A 26472-nucleotide genomic window follows, 5' to 3' on the forward strand; every position below is an offset into this window, starting at 1 on the left:
ACGTTTTACGTTCCGTGATGTTTAATTTTCCAGAATTATTAAAACATGGAATTGATTCAAACGGACCTATATTGATGAATAAGTGACTCAGAAAATTATACATCATTTTGTACAGAACTCGAACAATTAATATAAATTAAATACCAATAATTTGTAAAGAAATTAATTTTTTAACCGTTATCAATTTATTGATATTGTAACATTAATATCTGATTTACACCTGTACACAATATTTATAAGATTAAATTAGTAATTAGAAATACAAAGACATACAGGATTGTCACACCGAAAAAACAAAAATAATACTATTTTAATCAATTTATATAATTGTGAGAATAGCCATAAATAATAATGATCAATATATACGTATTCCGGGTGAAACATAAATATATGACAAATGGCAATACTTCCTGTGTCTCTGTACCAACATCAATGTGATAAAAAATGTTATGTTTTCTATCTATTATATTATTTTTTTTTTTTTTTTAACCTAAATCCATACAGCCAAATTATCATATGTCTTTACCAGTTATTTATTTTAAGCAATAGTAATTTTGTAATCCACAGTTACCTTATCAGCTTATCATGATATTCGGTTTGCTAATATACTATGTCATTTTTAAATATGTCTGAATGTTTAAAAGACTAGTTTTAATTTTCAAGTGACAACCTAAAAAATAAATGTTTACGATTGTGTTTTATTATTGAAAACATTTTAAGTTACCTATAAAATATTAAAATGTGTTTAAGATAAAATTTAACATTTGTTTTTGTTAAGAAAATAACTCAAAAAAAGTTAATGTTTAGTATTTATTTTGTACTTATTTGTTAATTATTAAAACAATTTGATAATATTAGGTTTATATTATTATTTGTACATAAATATACTTTAATTATTGTACAGAAATCTTATCTTTAATTTAATTTAATTGAATCAATATTTGTTGTGTCTAATATAAAAATATTTATCAATAAACATATTTACTCAATACTGTCATTGTCATTGTGATCGGTTTGATAGGAAATCTCATAGTACTTAATCTTAGATGTAAATATTAACAAAATAAGACGGAAAACATGAGGTGAATGAGAGAATGCTGCTCAACGTCATAAGATAATGCTTGCGACAGTATAATCATTTTAATGAAAACGATATTAATTTTAATTCGTAAATATATAGAATACATAACGATTTATAAGTGTATAAGATACTTGTTGATCACTTATAAATTTTAGCCTGTTACAAAAATTACATATATGTAGTACGAGTATACTCGTACTACGAATTAACATGATGCACCTGAGCTAAAGTAATGAATGTCCCGTTACAAAGAGTAGTTGTCGTAGATGTTGTAATCTTGCTTAACCAAAATGTTCAGATAAGGAATATTTTTAAAATGCTTCCTCTTTTTCTTACTACTTAGCAAACGACATTCAAAAAAAAACTCCCCTCTTTAAAATATCATCCATTTCCAATTTGTATGGACCGGGTTAGGTTAGGTTAGGTTAGACAAAATTTTAGGTACATACTACTTGCGTCCAAGATTATTATCAGTAGATAATTTACATCCCACCGAAAAAGGTTCAAAAAAAGTCATAACCTATTTGCGTCCAATAGTACCTTTTGAGATAGCCAAGTTGAGTCCCACCACAAATAAGTCATATGTGATTATTTGTTAAAAGAATAATTACAATCTATTTCAATTTGTACATTAAGTAATTTTTATAATACATGTTTTACAATAACAAGAATTAACAGAATAGGAGGGCACTCAGTAGTGCCACCCGACGGATTATTTTAATAGATCTCTAGGCCAGGTCCGATTTAGTCTTCTTAAAGGGTTAACAGGATTTTCAAAGGAGGAAAGACGATTGATTAGCGGATTTTTATTTTGAGTTAGTTTAGAATGGAATAAACGGAAGTGTGATTTGGTTAGTTGGGACAGAGTTGGAATTTTAAGGTTGTTGTGTAGGTTAGTGTTTTTGATATACCAGGGGACAGAGACAATTTGGCGGAGACATATTGATTGAAAAGCTTGAATAGCTTGGAAGGTTTGGCGAAGCCCCATAATTGGATACCATAATACTACACTGGTCTGATGATGGCTTTACAAATTAAAAGTTTGTTGCTGGTAGTTAGTTTGGATCGTAGGAGATGGCGTAGTAGATGTAGTCTGGATTTTACTGTCTTTCTTTTATTTTTAAAATGTTGAGACCATGTAAGGCGTCTATCGAGCGTCAGGCCCAGATACTTTATTGCCGAGGTTGTTGGGATAATATTATTATTTAGTGAGACTGAGGGGCAGTCTTGTGGTCTTAGTGAGAATACTATAAATGATCATTTTGATTCACTTAATTTTACCTTCCAGCGTTGAGACCAGAGTTGTATCGTGTGAAGATGGTTTTGTAACATATCGGTGACGGTTTGAGGATTTTTATTTGAGGCCATAATTATTGTGTCATCAACATAGGTGCCTAGAGATGTGTAAAAAAATTTAGCAGTATTGTGGGCGAATGTAATTATTTAAAATTGTTTGAAAAACCTCGCCACCCTTTCCCTAAAACGAAATCCTATAACCGCCAATTTCCGTAGCATGATATCTTCAACTGTGGTTCATACACAGAAATCTGTGGGTTCGTAACACAGACGTAATATATCTATATTAATTTATATAAAATAAAAATATATACATAATAATATATTACCTATGCCTGTAATTCGTAACGATATTTTCACCTGAAAAATATTTTTTACTTAAAAAAAAAAAAAAATTGTAACACTGTGATAAGATACAAAAGTCAATATCACGGCCACGGTATTTGAAGACAAGACCGTGATCGAGGAGGAGCGTCTAAACACAGGAATGCACCATATGCATTCTGCACATGCGCGTAATTTACTCACCACAATCATGTCAGGCTGTTATCAATATATTATATCAAATCGCTATACGATAATAATATTATTATAATCATATGAGTTTTGAATCAAACTATTCAAAATTTGAACATACTACTTACGTATTTTACACATTTTTTGCGCTTCGACCATTTCAGTAAATAAATCATTATACATACCAGATACATTTGAAAAAAAATATCAAAACAGCAATAACTATCTAATATGTTGAGATGGCTTTTAATAATTTTTATTTATATCTACATTTACCCAATTACCTATTTGAACTTTTCATAAACCAAACTTTATCAAAATTTATGACACAAAGGCTCTTTACTAAATGTTTTATTAAGTATTAACAATACAATTCACAAAAATCTTAAACATAAAAATTCAATATTATCTAATATCTATATAAATGACATTATCTTAATAGTAAGTACAAGTATGAATTATTAAAACCAATTAGTGTAGTGTGCCGAGTTGTGAGTTCGACACGGTTTCACAATATTAGGATGTTAGGATTTTAGAGTTCGATAACTTTATTAAGAATACTTATTACGGTATTTCTGATATTTTATTTAACACTTTTTAATTTAACATCAACATAGACAAAGTAAATGATAGTAACAAATATAAGTGGAGCGTATATACTGAATGGCTGGATACGTTTGGTTACTAATGCTGTTTTGCAACTTTTTCCTATTCGAGATTTTACGATTCACACGTGGTTCATATTACTTCTATTAATTTGTTTATGGTTATAATTGTAAATTGTAATTACGTAGTAACTATAAAATACGTATGAAAGAATATAATGTATACATAGTACATTACACTAGAGTTGAAACTAAACATCTCAATAATATACTACTACAAAAAAAATTTAACGAAACTGAACATTATTATTTAACAACTAAAATAAAATGACAATATATTATTTACATAAGAAGTACATAGTCAAATTTTGAATAGTTTGATTCATAATAACTCATATTATTATTATAATATTATTATCGTATTATAGTAATTTGATATGATTATTGATAACAGCCCATAGAGTAACTCTATGTAACACGAGCGGATCAAAACCACCCTGATCCATGCACATTATTATAAATCTCCGTTATCACTAGATAACATTTTTCGGTTGATGCTCTAATAATTTTACTATATTATCCGTATTATGTACAAAAAATAATTATTATTGTTGTGTTACCGTTTAGTACTATTTTATATAATTATTAACTTTTTATTGTGCAATATGGATAAAAAAACAAAACAAAATGGTGAAAACTGTTGCCATTTTTGTAACAAAAATAAATATTAACTAACTCTTTCATAAAAATAGAATTATACTATTAATTTGATCATTTGATTTATTATTTGATATCAAAATTTGATTTACTTATAAATACATTAAAATTAATTAGAAAAAGTATTATTTATTTAGGCATTTGAATAATTAATACGTATTTTTCGGGACATTGACTTTCAAGCCCAAGTAGTAATTGAAATGTGTTTTTACATTGTACACTTTTTTCGTGAACCTCTCATACAAACAAATATTTAGTAGTAGATATCAGTATTTTCTTGAAAAAATAAACATAAATCGAATATATTTCAAAGTACCTATCTAAATCTTGTTATTTTTGTCATTAGAATTAATTAGATACAAAAAGGTAGTTAACTTGTATCCACTTATAACTAATCAAGGAAGTTGTTCATCACTAATGCCACCACCACCGTATAATAAAGATATATATTATATACAACATTTTATAATAATACATTATAATGTCTATAATATTATATATTATTCATATAATCTGTGGTTATATCACACAACAATAATTATTTTTTATACATAATACGCATTTTTTTTTTCCGGCTTTACGATCCATGGAGAATCTTTACCGCCAAAACTACCTCCTCCCATTTCTCTCTATCATACGCTATTACTCGCCAATCCGCCCCACCATGAGCTGCCGCATTCCATATCTCATTTATACTGTCTATCCATCTTCTTCGTGGTCTTCCCCTTGGTCTCCTCCCCGCTAATGTCCAAGTCATTACTCCTTTTATTAGGCATCCGTCTGCTCGCCATGCATGTCCGGCCCATTGCATTTTTATACTTTTAATAAATTGCACAATATTTTCCTTTTTGTATGAATGTTCTAATTGGGCATTCGATCTTAGTTCCCATTGTTGTGTTTCGATATTAAATACTGGACCATATATTCTTAGGATTTTACTTTCGAATCTTCTTAGTTTCTTTTCGTCACCTTTGGTTATGGACCATGTGGCACATGCATAAGTCAGTACTGGTCTTATGTAGCTTATATAAAGTTTTTCTTTGACTTTTTTTGATAGCGTTTTTGATTTAAAGATGATCTCCATTGCGAAATAGCATCGATTTGCTGCATTCAGTCTCACTTTTACTTCTTCATGCATAATATTTTTGTTGTTAAGAATTACTCTTAGGTACTTAAATTCTTCAACTTGTTCGAATTCATTATTTTTTACTTTAAGTTTGGAGCTATCTTCTGATCCTCTTGTTACTACCACATATTTTGTCTTTTCCGTATTTACTGCTAGACCCATAGTTTTACTTGCCTTTATTAATTTCTTCAAATACATAATACACATAATATAGATAATATATATAGTAAAATGATAAGAGCACCAACCGAAAAATGTTATATGTTGTAGTGATAACGGAGAATTGATAATAATGTGCATGGATAAGGGTGGATTTGATCCGCTCGTTATGTAACAGCCTAACATTATGATAGTGGTGAATAAATTACACGCATGCGCAGAATGCTTAAGGTGCATTCCTATGTTTAAATGCTCCTCGTGATCGCGACTGTAAATAACCATGATTATTATCTCTTATCAATTGTAGTTGTTAACATTTTCAATGATAGCAAAAATTATAAAAGTAAATATTATTGTAATTAATGATTTCCATTGTGCTACAGTGAAAGAAAACGGAGTCTAACTGCAAATCTACCTCATATTTTTTCGTTTTCAAATACGCATTTTTATCTTTTACGAGGTTTCAGTTTTTGACAAAGTACATTACATTTCAATTGCAGTATTATAATTTTTTTAACAGTTCATGTCAAAGCTAGTTTGAATTTCAATGAAATGTCGAAAGCCGTGTTCTTCATGGTAGTTTTTGGCTTTTCATTGCCCGTGTGGACAAGTTTGGCCAAAGAAGAATTCACAAACTACAGATCGGATCTTAAACCAATTGTAGAAAAATTAAAATACACACACGAATATGAGCGTAGTATCAACAGCAACATTTCATATTTATTTCTTTATGATTATTTACCTGTAAATTTATTTTCAGTAGTTTTGTTCTTCATGTTGTTGATGTGTGTATTTTTTATTAGGATTCTATATTGAAACCTCCTAGAATAAAAGTTACATTAAAAGAATCAGTAAATAACAGCATTGTAGATCCTCTAATTGTTGTAGTAAGACACCGTTCTGGTGTGATATCTTGGCAACTTCCATATATAGAAAGACAACAAGAAATAAGGTATGCATTTCTATTAGTGTAGAAAATTAACCATTAATTAATATATAAATTTAATTACTATTTATAATGCTTCTACTACATACCAATTTTTTTGTTTGTTAATTAAAAAGATTCATAAGTATTTATAATTGCTTTTTAATTCTATTTAGTAACAACAACTTAGAATTTAAGTTTTATTTATAACTTTGATTACTTAATAACAATTTAATAAATAACACTCTTTTGTTTAGCTTTTATAAAGCAGCTCATATATTATGTCCATCTTTAAGTGCTTCCAACAATCAAAGTGAAATTGTTGTAAGTTTATCAACTAATAGTTTAAGAAATATAACATTCTTGATACTTGTAGATGTTCAGCAATCATTTAATGTATTGTAAGTATTACTGAATTACTTATTATTTTAGCATAAACATAAAGCATTTGACTGATTTAATAAATTGTATTTTAAGGTTAAACGAACAAGTATCTTTTAATTTATCACCATCAGAACCAGTTTATTATTATTATAGTTTTAAACAAAATGCTTCTATGGTATTACTTCATGTTACTTCAAGTGACGATACCTGTATGACATTGTCTATACAAAATTCATCTGTAAGTATAAAAAAATTATCATTTTAAAAGCTTCTTTATTATTTGATTTTAAATATCATGAGTTCTTGACCCTTAATCATTTATGGTAGAGAATGGATTTTAAAATCTTGGTTTTCTGTATTTCGCGAGATTTCTGCTACTGACATAATTTGTAAATTGAGGAAAATGTAATAATTGTTTCTTTTATCTTGAATAATTATTTTTCCTAAACTATATATCTCCTTTTACAACATGACTAAGCAATATAAGAACAAACGTTTTATCAAGTAGAAAGTCATTTGTCCTCATAAGATATTAATGTAGTTTCAAATTCCTATATACTCTTACTTTCTTTGCATTTTTATAATATAATAACAAAATTGTTTTAGTGTCCAGTTTTTGATTCTTTAGAAACAGTTCAATATGATGGATTGCGGCAAACTGTCAGTAAAACTGGTGGTATTATTGTATCGGTATGTTTCTTATATAATAACATTAAGAACATTTTTAAATTAATTTTATTGTTTCTTATGAAAAGAGAACACCATATAATTATATAATTTTATTATTATTATTAATAATGAAATTCTGTGCCTATTGTCAGCCAAAAAATTCGGGGACAAAATGGAAAATGGAAAATGAAAAATTTTATAAAACAATTTAGTTTTCTTTAATCTGCTCATAAAGAATAATCATGATTAAGATTCAGGATTTTTTTTTTTTAAAAAAAAAGGCTTTATGATGCAAACATAGAATGAATCATTCATTAGTAATTATTAATTACCTATGATTCATGATTATTTTATAGATAATTGTAGTAGTAAAAAACATAATTCAGGTTATTATGCTTAAATTGTTTTACCTAAAAGTTATAATAATGTTAACATTAAATTTATAGTAATCAAATTTTATTAACATTATTTTTTGTATTTTCTAGAAAGACGAATACCCACTTGGATTATTTATAGTTTTTGTAGTACATACTGATAATTCAGCATGTTATCAAGGAAATCGTCATATTCAATCAATAAGTTATAAATCAAAAAATGTTAGTTTTGTCATTAAGCCAACTGTTGATTTTAATTTCCAAATTATCAATTGCTTAATAGTTATTTCAATTTTAATTTTAATTATGGTCTTTACTACCCTTTTTTATCATCCAAAAATGTTAGTATGGTACTTAAAATTCATTTAATTTTTTTGTATTATTTATATACTTATTTTTAATTTTATAGAAATGATTTGAAGCTACTATATACAATACAGGAAGAACCATCAACTAGTATTTGTTCAACACCTGTTAATAGTACGTATAAAACTCTAGCTTTTAGAATTATAAGTAGGTCCTTTGTTAATAATAGAGTATAATATAATTATATAAATATAATTATAACATAAATTAAACTTTAAGTATAAAAATATAATTATATTAGCTCAAAATATTACAATTTATATTTTTTACAAAAGTAGTTTTACAATTATTTTATAGTAAAATCTTAGGCAGTACAGTAAAAAAAAATTTTAATTTTTTAATTTTAAGTTTATTGTGTATTAGTGTCTTTATACATATTAATAAATATATTATTATTAATGGATTTATAATTAATAAAAAAATAAATAAATAAATTACACAAACTCCAATTTAATATAAATATTCTTAATAACTAATATAACTTAATATATATATATATTTAAATGTATTATTATTTATTTAAATTTAAGTAAATGTCTAGATAAGTATCAAAATCTTACATAATAACAAATTAATGGTGAAATTTTACGAATAAAAAAATTAAAAAAAACATTTATTTTATTTTGTCATTCTTTAATTACATTTATATTATTATGAATTTATGAAATTGCCGATTTCATGAAATCAGCAACATTGTCGCCGAATACGTGAAATCGGCAACTCAAACTACATAATACTATCGATTGCATGAAATTGGCAAGGCCCTTCTAAAAAAATTATAAAGCATAATTTAATTTAAATAAATGTGTAAAACATCGGAAATATAATAAAATAATAAGTACATTTTAATGTGTTAAAAAGTAAATAAAAAAAAATTGTATTTTCTTTAAATATTTTGGCAAGTATGGCCTGAGTTACACATCATATTATTTTTTTTACATGTGCACTTTTAGATGTGCAATCGTACGACAAGTACGTTAATATATAGCCAATCAATAGCCTTGTCCAGTCTCAAATGACCCCAATCTAACAAGTTCCCGTAATAAATATTCATTTTGTTGAACGTCTGCAGTCGTTAGGGAACTGTACTTTGTAGCTGCAAAACCGTTCCGCTCCAGCCATGTGCTTAAAATCCCTTCTTTAGTCCCTATATGAAATTTGCCATATTTTTCTTCTATGATAACTGCAAGAAGGTTGACTGCATCACCTCGCTTTCGATCCACAGACGGGATTGATACCATGTTGGTTTGACTGAAAACACAATGTGCTATTGTCACCAACTTTTTAAAGAGGGAATAAATTTTAAATTACTTCCATAAGCCACTATTTGTAATTATATCATAATAATGAGTTACTGAATTCGTGGAATCAGCAGAAAAAGACTGCCTAATTCACGAAATCAGAAATCAAAATTTGCCGATTTCGTTAATTTGGTAGTAAAATTATCGAATACACGTATTCGGCGACAACGTTGCTGCTTTCATGAAATCAGCAATTTCATAAATTCGGCGTAACATTTATAATATTATTCTTTACCAAATCAATTACATTTTAATTATCCATCATGTTTTCATCTATGACTGTTATTGGATTACTTAAATTATTTTATTATTTTAATATTTTGTAGAAGAACCTGATAATATAAGTTATGATTCATCTTTGGACGAGACTGACGTTGATATATTGAAATCACCCGAACCTTGGAAAGATTTAATCAGGTAATTTTATTATAAAATTATAGCACAAATTAATTATACTCTTATGTTATGAATTATATACAAGGGCTTAGAGCATATATTAGAAGTGATAAATATCTATTCATGCATAGTTAATTCATTAGTAATTATATAAAAACTTAAATTTAAAAGTAAGAATGTTAATAGAAATTGTTGTTGATATGGTTATAATGTTATCCAGTTATGGTGAATGATTTTATATTATTTTTCCATAACATTTGTCTAATTAATTTCTACTTAAACAAATATCCTATTTCTTTCAACTGTAGGTTAAAATTGTATACATATATTTTATATTTTCGTAGCATTGATTAAATGGTTTATCAATGGTAATAGTGTATGTATTGACAAAAATGTTAACAAAAATTGCATCTTCTTTATTGTTAATATTTTTCAGGACAAAAGCATGTTTAAATGTCAGTGATTTGTCAAAAAAAGATCATAGAATTTTAAAAGCCAAATCAAGATTATATCTATGGAATTTAATTACAGTAGCTGTTTTTTACTCATTACCTGTTATTCAATTAGTATTTACTTCTCAAAAGGTAAATCATATTTTGCTTCATTAAAAATTACTTAAAATAGATTAACTAATTTAATTATTATATTTGTAGGTGTTGAATGAAACTGGAAATCAAGATTTATGTTATTATAACTTTCTATGTTCACACAGTCTCAAATTGGGTCCATGGAAGTTTAGTGATTTTAATCATATATTTTCCAATATAGGATATATATTTTTTGGACTTCTTTTCATATTAATTACTTATAAACGAGAATGTACTATAGTATATGATAAAGTGAGTAATTATCTGTTGTTCAGTATATTATCAACCTATAATTTAAAATATACCTAATGATTTTGTACTATCTACTAATTTTGAAAATACATTTATACTTATATAAATTTCATAAGATTATTTTACATCATTCAAAGGCCTTTGATAATTTGAGTATTTTTTTTTTTTTTAGTAATTAAATCAACAAAATATAGTTTATAGTTTATCATCTTGTGAAAATATTTGTCTATTTAATTCTTAATTCATCTTAATGTTTTATTGTACTTTAATGTACTTTTTCTTATATTATTCTCAGTAAAATTAATAGTGTATTTAATGTTGTTGATTACTACAGATTTATAAAAAATATAATACTAATATTTTATAATAAAAGCAGAAAGTCTACTGAATTTATAAATTTCATTTGTATATAATATAGATTATTATAAATACTAAATGATAGCCAAGTAATTCTATAAATAAATACAATTTTCTTGTTTTTATTAGTTATGTTAAATTTTCAGAAATTTGGAATCCCTAATCATTGTGGATTATATTATGCAATGGGATCAGCATTAGCTATGGAAGGATTAATGAGTGCTTGTTATCATGTGTGTCCTAATCATTCAAATTTCCAATTTGGTAATAACTTTGAATAGTTAAAAATACAGATGAATTTTATTTTAATATAATTTATTCTAATTAAAATTTTAGATACAAGTTTCATGTACATAATATGTATGTTAAGTATGATTAAAATATATCAAACCAGACATCCTGACATTAATGCTAATGCATATTTAGTATTTGGAGTTCTGGCATTTGTCATTATACTTGGCTTAGTTGGTATAATGTATGAAGGTCCATTACTATTTATTTTATTCACTTGTTTTCATTTAACAATGAGTTTTTGGCTATCAGCACAGATATATTATATGGGTCGTTGGAAATTAGGTATGTTTCAAATTTAATTTAGTATATAAAGTCATAAATTTGGATTTTTTTTATTTATTTATTTTTCTTACTAGATAAAAAAACACCAAAACGTATTCTTAACCACTTAATGACTGCACCAAATCCATGCGTACCAAAGTATCCTAACCGTATGGTTTTGTTGAGTATTGGTAATTATAAATTATATATTTTTTATGATAGTTAATTAATATTAAGAAATGTATTACAATAGGTAATTTAATAAATTTGGGATTGGCCGTAAGTCATTGGTTCATAAGATTTGGTAATTTTGGAAATTATCTTTTAACTCTATTTATGGTCAATTTGATTTTGTATCTTTCATTTTACATTGTTATGAAGTTGATATCAAAGGAAAAAATACTTTTTTGGCCATTATTGTATATTTTATTAGCTATGATATTTTGGTCTGCTTCGATGTATTTTTATATACATAAATCAAGTTCATGGACCGTAAGTATATTGTATTATTTATCTTTTAATTTTTATATTTAATTATTAATCATATATTTAGTTAAGCGCAGCTGAATCAAGAACATTTAACACTCCGTGTACTTTTATGGATTTTTATGATAATCACGATATTTGGCATTTTTTGTCAGCTATTAGCTTGTTTTTATCATTTATGGTTTTGTTATCATTAGACGATGATGTTACCAATAAACCTTCAACAACTATACCAGTTTTTTAACATTTGTAAATAATGTTATTACTTATAAAATTTAATTATTTAAGTCAAACGACACCAAAATATATTAAATATTAATTTACTTTAATTTACATAAGATAAACAGTAGAATTTTGCTGATCCATTGCTAGTTCGGGTATCTAGACATTATATATTTATATTTTAGTACTTATGTATGTATACTTACACATAAATATTATATAAAAATGATTCATATCAATATCGATTGTCATCTACTTTAAGATATTACTGATACTTAATTAATAAATATATTCTAGGATTCATTTTGTATGTGCATATATATAGTATAGTTGTATGTACCTCTACGAAATTGGAATTATCCTAGAAGTTGTCCTAGAATGTTCCAATTACATATTGTGAAACATATTTATTAGTTAGCTAAAAAAAAAAAATTATTCCATTTAATCCGAATAGAGTTAGGATCAGCGAGACTCTACTATATTATAATTAAAATGAAATGTATTTCTCGTACACTAATATCTAACAAAAACTAGTTATTGGTATTAAGCTCAACGTTTTAAGTATCTTATATTAAAAGTGTTATTCTTTTTAAAAATAAGTACATATACCTACTTAGATATATATTTTTCTGCAAAAAATGTAAAAAATTTTTTTACCTATTAAATTCTAATTCATAAATTATATTGAAATACTTTGTGAATTATTGGATGATTGGATTAACTGTCAAAAAAAGATACTTTGAATTTTTTAGTATCTCCTAATGTTGTGAAGAAATTGAAAAAAATTATTTGATAAGCATTTCAATCATTTTATTGAATATAAATATAATAAAATTGTTAGCATATTTATATTGTTTTAAGACACTAGTTGTATAGATATTAAGACTGTGATTTGATATTATTAATAATAAATGTATTTATCTTTTTATTTTTATTTTTATTCATGTTTGCTATTTACTATTTTTATCTTAAAATACATGTAAATAATTATGTAATGAAGATAACATATATGAACACTACTTGTGAGTAGTACATGTCCATTTAATATACTCTTTACAAGGAAATTTTAATAATTACTGTTAAACAATATGAGGCAAGAGAGAAATATAATGAAGACAATAAACAGGAAACAATTTTAACACTTATTTTTTGTAAAAATAAATCGTTCATCAACTTATCGTTGTTGTAAATATTTAAGAATAGAACACGCAAAATAACCACGTGAGCATTTCCAAAAAAAAAAAAAGACGTTGGTACAGTTGTGGTCCATTTTAATGGAAATTATTATCATTCCTATCTAGGAAAGAAAATGTCGATAAATTTCCGATAGTAATCAGTTTCAGTGAAAATGAACAGTTATTATGTGTCACTTTCATAAAATCATTAATAGGTAAATACCAAGTGTGAGTGCGGCAAGTGCACAACAATATTAGAGGGCTGTCTTGTTAACCTCAATAATAAAAACAATGACTAGTAAAAAAAATAATACAAATACATAAATATAAATTGGTGGTGGACTGTATAATAAAATAAATAAATGGCCCGATTGACTTAACAGAGTATAAATTGTAATATATAATAATTTGTGACAACAGACAATATGAACAAAAAAAACAAAAATAATAATAACGCTGGCCCTACATTGGCGCAACTAGCATAATAATTAGAGCGCGGATTTCTATGCAATCGCATATTTTTTTCCTTTCAATATTTTTGGATTTTTATCAGTTATTTCCACGAATCATCATAATTTGAAGCTAATAGTGAATTTTTTTTTTGAATATTTCTGCATATTTAGAGGTTATTGCATATTTTTGCATATTTTGGCAAAATTCAAAATTTATTCCATATTGAAGTGAAAATTTAAAAAAAATGTATAAAATAATATTTTGTCAAGTAAAAAAATTAAAAATAAATTTCATAGTCACTAAATAATAATTTATATATATATTTAGTTATAAAATAAATAATCGATTACCTACGACGTAAACTTAATCGCTCTTGCTGTGTCAGTCGATTATTGACATACCACTTGCTTCATATATGCCCCAATAACTTCGGTTGACATCGAGAGTTCGTTTTCAGTCTTTAAAAATATGTTAACCGATAAACGACACAGCTTCACAGAAGATTAACTTGAAATGCATATAATTTTAATAATAAATAAAATTTTAAAAATAAATTAAGTTCAGAAAATTCTCTACATTTTTTTGTATTAAGTATTTAAGTAATTAATTTTTTTATAAGTTGAATTATAAATTTTAAATAAATAAAAAATTCTTGCATATTTTTTGCATAATTGTATGATTTTTACTGCATATTATATGGCATATTTCGATACTTTTAAGTGCATACAAATCCGCGCTCTAATAATAATAAATAAATATGTGAATAAATCAATCAAAATGTGTGGCCCAACACGGCACACAAATAATAACGGTGTATACTAGTTGCGATCAAAATCAAAAATTACATACTAGTTGCGATCACTCAAAATATATATCTAGTATGTATGGTATATACCATGCTATTTTATTTACAAAAAAGCTTCAACATTTTTCTTTCCATTTTTTAAACAAACTTAGAACTGTCTACACTATTTTTATTGTGTAGGTTCGAAATCACTGAAGACTCTATTTGGGATATAGTCAAACAAACAACCTCTGAGGTGGTCTAATACAGTCTTATACGCATTACTAGACAATTTACTAAGCAATAACGAAAAAAAAACAAAGGTACGTATGAGCTGCTTTTGTTTTTACATCCATGTATCACAAAAAATTGTTTAAAAGGAAAATAGCAACTTGAAGAAGTACCGTCCATAAAAATTGAATCACATTGTTTTAAAAAATTAAGATTTATATGATTCGTAAGACATATTATATTGTTCTAAACATCGTTTATAAAAATCCAATTTTCATTATTTTTGGTTCGTATTTTATTAATTACATTAGGAAGTGTTAAATGTAATTGTGAAAAGTCATGCGGCAACTTCGGGTGAACATTCATTCTTGCAGTGTTATAGATATGCAATTACATTCTAAAAAAAATAAAGGTTTTAAATTCATTTTAATAACTATAGATATATTTACTAAATATATATGGACATTTCCCTTAAAAAATAAATCTGCTAAAGAACTTACAAGAGGTATGTCTAATATTTTAAAAAAAAATAAGCCAAAGTTATTACAAACAGATAACGGCACAGAATTTTACAATAATTAATTTAAAGATTTAATGAAAAAATATAATATTAAACATTATTCAACTTATAGTAGTATAAAAGCTGGAATAGTATAACGAGTTATTCGAACAATAAAAAATAAAATGTATACACATTTTACTGCAACAGGATTATGGAACTGGTATACCTAATTCTTTAGGTAAATTAATTGAAAGTTATAATAATACAAAACATAGAACAATTAATTGTACTCCGCTTGAAGCTAGATTAAATTCAAATAATATACAATATAAAACTATTATTCAAAAAACATATAAAAAACCAGATTCAAAGTTAAAAATAAATTACAAAGTACGAATATCAAAGTATAAACATCATTTTAGTAAAGGATATACACCAAATTGGACTACTGAAATATTCACTATTGTTAAAATTTTAAATACAAATCCAATAACTTATCAGCTAAAGGATAGTTTTAATAATATAATAATCAGTTGTTTATTTAAAGAAGAAATTAGAAAAACAAAATTTCCTAATACTTTTCTTATTGAACGTATTTAAAAAAAAAAAAATAATAAAATGTATGTTAAGTGGTTAGGTTATAGTAATAACTGTAATTCATGGATAAATATTAATGATATTGTTAAATAAATTATGATAATTTAAATACAGTCTATGAAATAATTTCAATATTTATTTGTTTATACTATATATTTTAATATTTACAACTATAATAATTTGTTTAGTATGTTACATAAAGCAAAATCACAAAACATTATATTGTTTATTTAATAGTATATATAATTTTAACGTGTATAAAATAATAATACATTATAAATAGGTATATAATATAATTTACAGTTTAAAAACAAATATTATAAAATTATAAAACAGTCTATTATTTAATTAATAACATATATATATATTAGGTAAGTACAGCTTTGCAGCTTTAAACAAAACTAAAAAAAAAATCAAAAAAAATTAAGAAAAAAAGTCAACACCACGACAATCTACGACGAAGGCGATGACGAATTAGCGTAGTGTCGACATGATATAAACCGCGAACCTACGACATTATTGTTCACTTGCAATAGATTCGCCATGATATCTTTGCGCATCTAAAGCATGAACAATAATTTTTCGTAAATCGTATAATTCGTTTACATCCATTAAACGTATATTGGAACATTTTACATGAATTGGCTTGTTCATTCAAGGACGAACCACGGCAACGGGTCTATGGGGCAAAAAAAAAAAAACGTATTTTAATATTTAGCTTTTAATTTATAATGACCGTAAGCCATAATGTTAATACCGTCATTCATTATGTCTCTTATCGTCATCTGCATTTAAAACTAATTTATTAGTGGTTTTTGAAAAAACTATATGTTTATTTGATTGAATATAATTCATATCACGATATGCGATTATTTTATCAACCGATTTATGTTGAATGTGTGCATTTAATACTTCAATATATTCATCAATTTTTAAATGTTTATCAATTACGTATTTTTTAGTACCTTTAGCTTTTTTAATTACTTGATCACCTACACTAAACGCATAGAGCTTTGGTTGTAATGTAATAAATTCTAATATAATACGGCCTTTTAACTCATCTTTGAAGAACCCGGGCTGATTTTTTCGATCTTCGCTGTAACAATAATGGTTTTTAGGAAAATTTGATGTATCGAAATATGAAAATAAATCGTTTTTAATGTCTTTAAAAAAAATTTCTGTTTTTATTTCATAAACAAGAGAATCAGTATCAGTATAAATAATATTTAATTTATTTTCATATTTTTTTTTTCATTACGTTATAATGAAAATTATAAATAATTGTTTTAGAAATATCTAATATAGCAAACCCTACATAAATCGATTTATCGAATTTAATTGTTTCTTTATGCATGTGAACTGCCATTAAATCTTTTGAATATATCGTTCTGTCTTTAAAAAAAAGGTTTCCTCATTAATTTATGTGCTTTCTCTTTACTACTAACTAATTTAATCGACATTCGTTTCCTTAAATTTTCCATACATTATCCAAAAACGCTATTAACTAATAGTTTCCAAAACTGTCTTTCAAATTCATTTTCAGATTTAGCTATCATATTAGTACAAAGTTCAACATATGATACCATCCAATTAGACTGCTTAAAGCGGATTATTCTATGAACTTTTGTTACATTTATACCATTAGCAATAGCTTGTTTCAAATTTCTATAATGAATCACATAATTTTTTTTCGGAGTTAATGTTGTGAGAAGTTTTTTCACTTTAGAATTTGGTGGATAAGTATTATGAGGTAAAAATGGGAATTCGTTATGTATTTTATGTAAGGATTTAGAATAATCTAATATAATAAATAGTAGTAATACTACTATTTATACTACTATTTAAAAACATTTTAACTAATTCAAGATTTGAATTAATTTTAACCAGAATAAATAATGATTTAAATTTTTAACTGTAAAAACACTTAAATCAACGACTTCAGGTTCAATAACGCTTAATAAAGTTATTTGGAAAATTCCGCATGTTAGTGTAGACAACGCAGAACGATTAAAGTTGTTGAAAATTGTAGAAAAAGAGAAAAGTTTATTCATACCTTTTAGATCATATGAAACTTATGAATACCCTGAATTAGGAACTACAAAAAATGTGGTTTGGAATTTGAAAACTGCATCAAAATTAGAAAAACCACGATATATTATAATAGATTTACAGAAAAATCGAAAAAGAGTTATTGAAAAAGATTGCAGTCAATTTGATCATTGTAACTTGAAAAACATTAAAGTAATTCTAAATTCAGTTCTATACCCTTACGATAATTTAAACTTAGACCTTGAAAAAAATAATTTGTAATAACCCAAAAATACAAAATATAAAATAATATAAGGAGATGGGTAGGAAGTATGGAGGATGTGGTATATATGGGTTGTTACCTTCCTCCTTGTTTAAGGGAGGGCTCTCAGGGTTGAGAAGGTTCGAGAACCGATCAGCGCAATTGTACAGTCTGCCAAGCTAAATAAAACAGCACTTACTTGTTTGCCGTAGAACTTCTGATATTGACGCGAGGTTGAAAAAGAAAGGACAAATGCAGAATTTAATAGCACTAGAACTGGATACTCTTCAACACTCGTACGAAGAACGCAAGTCGAACAGATTAAAATAATTCAATATTTTTTTATTTAAATTAAACTTAAATGAGTCAAAACAAATCGCATGTATAAGCTCGTCATTGATCTTATGATCGGTGCGCATGCACTGACGACCTAAGATCAAGAGCTCTCTGGTGAGAGTCGTGTGTGTCCCTGTTATATAGGTACATGCGGTGGCATGGACCTTGGGCCTGTCCTTTTAATGTAGGGATGTCAATAGTATCTATTGTTCGACCCGTGTCGTTAGTTCGGGTATCGAAGATACCGTTATTTATTTGAAAAGGTTTAAAAATAACGTACATATGTATACATAATAAAATATTTGTACCGTCTTTTACAGTTGAATGATGCACATCATTACAAATTTCACTGTACTATACAATAAGTATACATCGTTTCAAGAATCATATTATGAAAAAGGAGAACGAAATCGAATATTAAGTCCTTCAGCATTTAAATCAACTGCATCAATTGTTGTTGTAGACGCATCAAAGCAAAATGATGAAAGTACAGTTACTACTGTTGATGTTAGTATCGAAATCGATGCTTCAGAAAACCTTACTGGTGTGACTGCTTATTGTATTTTAATTCATGATCGTATTATTGAATATGTACCATTAACTAGAGAGATAAGAAAATTTGTATAGAATTTTTTTTATGTACTTTACGTGTTTATTATAAAATATATTTGTATTTTTTATATTTGAAAAAATAAATATAGAAAATTTTTTACAGAATAAATTGTTTTATTTTAAAATTGAAAAAATGAACCCAGAAACCTCCTTGATATACTTTAAAACTAAAAAAAAAAAAATCTTGAAAAATGGACTCAAAAGCCCCCTAATACTACTACTAAAGGTATTCAACAACTTCAAAAAAATTTACTGACTCAGAAATTCCATTAACTGCATCATTCAAAACAAAGTTCAAATTATGACTAGCACAATGAATATAATCTGCATTTTTTCCCCTGTTTTTTAACTTTGCTTGAAGTCCATTATAATTACCACTCATAACATTTGCTCTTTCATACCCTTGCCCAACGCATTTTGAAATGGAAATAGATTTTTCTTCTAGCTCTTTAATTATTAACTGCTTCAATCCAGATGCAGTATGATCATGTGTTTCATAAAATCCAGTAAACGTTTCAAATATTTTTATGTCAACAGGTATATTTTCTGAACTCTTAATAATTTTCACATAACGAAAAACAATACTCATTTGATCAATTTTAGAAATGTCTCGGATAGTGTCAATAATGATAGAGAAAAATGGAGCTTCATTAATGTCTTCAAATATTTTCGTTTTGGCATGTTTAGATAAAAGCATGATTAGTTCATTTTGTATAGATGCGACTTAGATGTTTTACAGTATTTTTTGGCTTTTTCAACAAATTATCTAATACAGGGTCATAATTTGAAATCAAATTTACGATTGAAAAAAAATTTCCATTTTCTGCTTCATTATTTTGAATACATTCCTTATGACCTCTAAACGGAAAATTTCACTTTGCTAACGTTAGTATAACATTTCAATGAAGAATTTGTCACCATATGTTAGCTTCTTTTAAATTGAAGATTACATATACAAATCTATTATTTTACCTCTTTTCTACATATGGTATACTTTACAAGATTCTAAATGAAAACCAGCAACTTCATGTTTTTTTATTTTTTTAGAAAGACTTTGCCAGTCAAATATTCCATTTATCTATGCTTTATTAAAATGAGATGAATTTCTATTTGCATGGAGTCAACATGGTTCGCAATAACTACGGTCTAATATTGGAAAATAGCACAACTGGAATCGTTCATGAGTTTTAAGTTTATCAATGAAGTAATACGATGATGAAAAAGAGCGTGATTTTTCATCCAAGAGGAAATTTGTTTGAGGACGACAAGAACCATATTTTAAAATAAAATGTTTTATGTAAGAAATTTTTGTCACATCAATTGTTAAATAGTGAGCTAAATCAGTTGGATTAGTTTTATTTAATACTCCTTTAAGAAATACTATATATTCATCTTCGGCATTAATGGATTTAAGAAGTTCGTTAAATATACTTTCTGCTTTATTTGTTTGAGGAATTGTGTTCTTTTCGATTTTAATTATTTCGGTATTCAGTTTATTTTGTTTACTCGGAATATCGGATTGATAAAATTCGATAAAATTTTGCATTTCATTTTGTAGATCTACATTATGAATAAAAAATAAAAAAACCTAAGTTTTAATACTTATTAATATATTTATGTATCTATATATTTATAAAAAAAACCTACCACACGTGGAAGATTTATCTGTACTTAATGACTTTTTTATTTGTTTCGTAATGGTCAGATATTGTGTATTAACTATATTAGTATTACACTCATTAGAACATTTGTCTAAAGGTACTGTAAAATAAAAATAGTTCAATAATTTTATAAAAAATGTATGAAATAATTGATTTACAAATTTATTATAAATAACTATGATTTTATAAAAATATTTAATAAAATAATTTATTACAATAAAAGGTATAAAAATTATATTCACAAAGAAAATATACCAATTCATAGTGTATTGCTTTCATTTTAGTTATAATATATCGTATTTTATTTTAGGTTTTAATTTAAAAATATAATGTAAAAGAAAAATGTTATGAAATAATTATAAATATTTTTAAATATAGCATAAAGTATGTAAAAAATAAATAGGTAAATAAATAAAAATTTAGTCTTTATAGTTTCAAAGATTTAGTTTGTATTAACGAACGGTTTCAATTTCTAAAATCAACATCTTGGTCATAATCGACATACTCATATTATATACTCATACTCAATATTAATTTAGATTAAAAAAGGTTTATAATTACAATATATAATAATTTACTAAAATTTCTCCGGAAAAAAATAATAGTACGTAGGTACATTATTAAAGATCTACAACGGTATTTACATTAAATCAGTTACCATATTCATTATTCATTAATACAGTTATAGGTATATACCTGCATGCATACCTATATAAAATATAATGTATTGATATATACGTCATATAGATACCTATGTTTATAATTTTTAAATGTATAATTTATACATGTAAATGAAACTTATCACTCGAATTTAAAAAGAAGGTATCAATTTTAGCACATTTTTTTTGTTTTTCTACTTCTTCTAATCTTCTCTTTCTATTCTGAGCACCACTAAGTTTTTTTTTTATTCATCATGAATAAATACTATTAAATATATTTGTCAATGGTCTATAGTTGTATATTCTATGAATGTGGAATTTAAATTGTTCATAATTGAGTGACGAATGTAGCCGATGTAGGTATAATAAAGTTGTTCATTAAATACCTATTATATTTTGTACATATTTGGGTTAACCAGACTAAATTATGACATTATCGTTTTTCTTATTGTATAAGTAAACCAGTCTTTCATAGATGATTCAATTATTCCTTATCAACTATTACAATCTGAGAATACTCAACATATAAAAATAAACCTAGAATTAACATACGAATTCTGATTTTAATAGGCATAAGCCATATAATCAAATAATTTATTAAAATACATATAAAAAATTTAACATTTTTGGCGTCCCCTCATATCTCTCAAATCAGGGCCCCCCCCCCGCATTGCGGGCCCTACGGGGGTCTAGTTACGCCACAGCTGAGAGGATGACTTTAACTTTTACTGAAAACACATTACCGACAAAAATTTGAAAACGTGCAATAACTAATATTTACTCGTGATGATAACAATGCGATTACGTACCCGGCCGGTCGCACACGGAGGCTTATTACCGCCGCCGACGATGGCTGCAGATACGCAACGCACCGCTACGCATCACACGAAAATGATAACACGAATTACACAAATGCTGTTTGCAGCGCAAACATCAAGATTTAGCATTTTATAATACATTAGTAGAGTGAAATCTTAAAGAAAATGTTCAACGTATTTGTTATGATACGATATCTTCGAACATGGGAAAATTACAAGAAGCGTGTGTTCTTTTAAAACAAAAACTTGAAAAGGATTTCCATATTTACCTTGGAATGGAAATAAATTTTTTAATAAATTAAATTTATTTCCGATTTCAGTGCCGTAATTGTGGGGGGGCAAGGGGGGCAAGTGCCCCCTCTGACAATTTTTTGAGAGATAAAGTTTTAATTTTGCCCCTCCCCCCAGATAATCCAACAGTAAAAATAGCACCTTTTATTAATGAACTCTTATGGATATTATTTAACAATATTGGTACCTAGTACATGCTACCTACAATTTATGTTTATCTAAACCATAAAATGAGTTAAAAGACTTATGTAAAATCAAACAACTAGATATAGTGTATAAAATACATACAATAAAAATATGTTTTAACTGGTGAGGGGAAGGATATCAGGGTTTTGGTAATAATAAATATATTATATTGCCCCCCCCCTAAGTTTTTCCCAGTTACGCTACTGTCCGATTCTATTAGAAATAGTTCACAAGTTAATCATACACAATTCGAACCTAAAAAATATGTACATTATCGTAATCACAGATTTAATAATAATAACAATGATGAAAAAAAAAACAGTAATACAAATAATCAAAATTACAATTCTAATATTTACGTATAAAAAATATGGAAAGTATGGTAATGATCAGTGCCGGCGCGAGGGATGTATAGACAATGCGACCGCACAGGGCCTCGCACTTATATTTTGTAGTACATTCAGATCTGGGGTCTCGTGTTTATAATTTGCACAGAGTCTCGCAAATTATAGCGCTAGTAATGGCAAAAAATAATAATAAAAAAATCAATTAAAATGCCTTTACGAATTTTAAAAGAAATAATAACTGCAACAATAAGTATTATCGAAACGAATATAATCCGAATGATAATAATAATTATAATTCGAGGTACTTTATCTGCCTATGCTCCACAGTAAAATTTTTTAGCCAATCAGTAGTCTATATAATTGTGGTAAAAATATTTGAAAATATCACAAACAAATTCTTAATTGTAAAATTGTATATATTAAAGAGCACAATGTCAATAGTTTGGAGGATTAAAAATTGGACCGGTGCGCATTAAAGGGCATTTTAAAAAATAGATAAGAAAACATTTTAGTATTATATTTAAAAAAAATTGCCAATTTCTGAAAGCAAAATATTTTTCATTATTTATTGTTCGATCGAAAAGATCAATTTGAAAAGAAATCATGTAAGCTATTTTTAAAAGTATAATATTACGGAGAAAACATAAATAGTTGTCAACAACTTATAATAATTTACAAAGTTTAATGCACTATCATGGTTAATAAAATGATTTTTACTTTGCAGAAACACATAATACGTAACACGTTAAAATTTAATTTCAATACCAATAGAAAAATATAATTTATTGATATTCTTAGTTTACGTTTTTTGTATTATTAATACAGAGGGCTGGATAATATTCTCAATGGGAAAATTTCCCTCTTGCCCTACCCTAGCGCCGACCCGAGGGGTACCCATCACCCCTTTAATATTGGGCACGGGCAATTGCTCATTTTGGACTCATGTTCGCCACGCAACTGGTTTTATCTACTGCGGGACGCAATCATTCGGTTTGGTGCTATAGTATTCTGTTCATTTCAGAGAACATTAATTTTTCCTTGGTAATTGATGATAAAAAGATTAATATTAAATTTAGAACGATATAAACACCAAAAACAATGGAATTAGATGCCAAAATTATAAAAAATGTTATAACATTTTTGGCTCGTTTTGTTTACGGCCTAAAAATAGTACCTGTACAAGATGTAAATACCATTTATATTTTTTATATTTTTTTCCGCTCAAAGTCTGCTCTCCGTACGTTGCTCCTCGCATTAAAGAAATGAAAAAAATCTCTTGCTCGACGAACGGAATTTGGTCTTGTAATCATACAATGAGCAATAGCTGATGTTGAAGTAGATTTATATATAAATCTACTTGAATCGCTATAGCGACTGTTTAGTTGTTTATCACACACCTAATAGGTGATGCATGAAAAAATTAATATTGTAAGTTTTTTTCTTGTGTTCAATATCACATTTATATATTTTTCATTTTTAGTTTATGTACACATTTGTTTTATATTTTATATTTAAAACACTTGAAAGCGATTTTATTTCTATCAGTGTCCGTTTGTATCTATAGGCTAGTTCAGACTATGTCAGTAATTTAGTCAAGTAGCGAGTATTTTAGTAACTAATTATGTATGAACAGATCGATTTAGTCGAGTAGTTTAGTAAAGTAATTTAGTTTAGTCAATCTATTCTATTCTATTTTTTTGGTCGAGTAGCACCTCCCTCTTTCCCGACTGATAACTAAATAAGCTAGCTTTGGGTTTGAACTAGTGATGGGAATAATCAGTTATGTATTGGAGGGTATACGGGGGTATACGGCGTATATCCAATACTCTATTTTTATCCATGGCGTATAGCTTATGAAAAATTGATGATTCGCGGGTATACGGCCATATCTATCGTATAGCTTGAAATTTGACAAATATAAATAATAAAACTTGTGGCTATACGTAAGACGTGATTCGGTATCGGGTATATTATTGTTATTTTTCTTTTTTAATGAAAAATTCAAATTTGTTATCAAGTATTTGTTATCAGTCACAATTAAGGATGTATAGTTCATGAATGGGTTTTTTTGATTCCTACCATATAATAGTTACTACATGAAATAAAACGTATACCCATGATTTATTTTTGCAATACATCACTGGGCATAATCGAATGATTTCAATAATCGAAATATTAGTATTCGAGATATTTTTATTATCGAGTGATGTCTCGAAATAATCGTTCGAAATATTAATAATCGAGATTCGTAATTATTGATGGGCATAATCAAATGATTTCAATAATTGAAATATTTTTATAATCACGAGATGTCTCAAAATAATATCTCTTCTAAAATAGCTGTTGAATAAATCCTATTGCTTTATTCAAATTTTTTTTTTAAACTATTCATTTTGACAGTCACTTTTCACAGCACCAAAACGACTACTAATGTACTAAAAAAGTTTTAACCCCTAGTTGTGTCTGAACATTTTTCAGTTACTAAACCGTTTAGTAGTTAGTAAATCACTTACCACTCGACTAAATTACTGGCATAGTCTGAACTAGTCTTATGAGCCTATATGCCTTAATTTACAATTTTTTCGAGATCATTGGAAGTATTAGACATAGGCGTGCACAGACCTATTTTTCAGGGTATGCAAAAGGCTGCCACTGCCTACCCCCCCCCCCCTAAAACTGAAATCAGACTGAATCAAAATTGAAAATAGCAACGTTGCAGAGTTTTTTATGCTCAATCGTATTGGTTTTCTTTTGTATTTCAATTTCCTTTGATTTGATATTTATGTTTAATCTTGTCTCAAAAAAGGTGTTTTATGCTCAATCGTGTCTTAGCCCAAAATGGTTTGATCCCAAATCCAATGTACAGTGTTGTACAAAGAAAACCAATAAACCCTCTAGATAAGATGACGAATAATTGATGTTTTATTTATCTAGATGAAATAAATAGATAACACTTGAAATATGTATCTAAGATAAAAAATAGATAGTTAAAATATTATGTTTTATGCATCTAAAAGATAATCAGTAATCATTCTTCGTATTTCAAGCTTACTCCAGCAGCGGGTTCTGTATTATCTATAATTTTATGTATTTAAAAACGTATTATCAATATAAACACAAATGATTCTATTTTCATATATTTTAATTTATTTTGTT

General features: G+C 26.6%; 2 protein-coding genes across 2 annotated transcripts; one reads left to right on the forward strand and one right to left on the reverse strand.

The window, feature by feature from the left end:
• Window positions 1-5809: 5809 nt before the first annotated feature.
• On the forward strand, window positions 5810-13122 carry LOC112679633 (SID1 transmembrane family member 1-like). The gene is made up of 15 exons (XM_025549521.1): window positions 5810-6244; window positions 6304-6452; window positions 6683-6826; window positions 6903-7047; window positions 7416-7499; window positions 7964-8193; window positions 8262-8332; window positions 9846-9936; window positions 10352-10499; window positions 10569-10754; window positions 11258-11375; window positions 11448-11687; window positions 11762-11857; window positions 11920-12158; window positions 12220-13122. The coding sequence occupies exons 1-15, from the start codon at window positions 6053-6055 to the stop codon at window positions 12394-12396; spliced, it is 2310 nt and encodes a 769-aa protein (XP_025405306.1). The 5' UTR covers window positions 5810-6052; the 3' UTR covers window positions 12397-13122.
• A 6452-nt stretch (window positions 13123-19574) lies between these two features.
• On the reverse strand, window positions 19575-20051 carry LOC112679645. The gene has a single exon (XM_025549534.1). The coding sequence runs from the start codon at window positions 20049-20051 to the stop codon at window positions 19575-19577; it is 477 nt and encodes a 158-aa protein (XP_025405319.1).
• Between the last annotated feature and the right edge of the window lie 6421 nt (window positions 20052-26472).

The sequence above is a fragment of the Sipha flava genome, unplaced genomic scaffold, assembly GCF_003268045.1.
Source record: "Sipha flava isolate LNK unplaced genomic scaffold, YSA_version1 165_pilon_pilon, whole genome shotgun sequence".
NCBI lineage: Eukaryota > Metazoa > Arthropoda > Insecta > Hemiptera > Aphididae > Sipha > Sipha flava.

Bases quoted from the DNA above. Each gene is read 5' to 3' on its own strand.
- LOC112679645 (XM_025549534.1), bottom strand. From the start codon at position 20,051: ATGCTTTTATCTAAACATGCCAAAACGAAAATATTTGAAGACATTAAT.
- LOC112679633 (XM_025549521.1), top strand. From the start codon at position 6,053: ATGTCGAAAGCCGTGTTCTTCATGGTAGTTTTTGGCTTTTCATTGCCC. The intron at 6,245-6,303 runs GTAAATTTATTT...ATTTTTTATTAG, and splicing joins TTCTTTATGATTATTTACCT to GATTCTATATTGAAACCTCC. The intron at 8,194-8,261 runs GTTAGTATGGTA...TTAATTTTATAG, and splicing joins CTTTTTTATCATCCAAAAAT to AAATGATTTGAAGCTACTAT.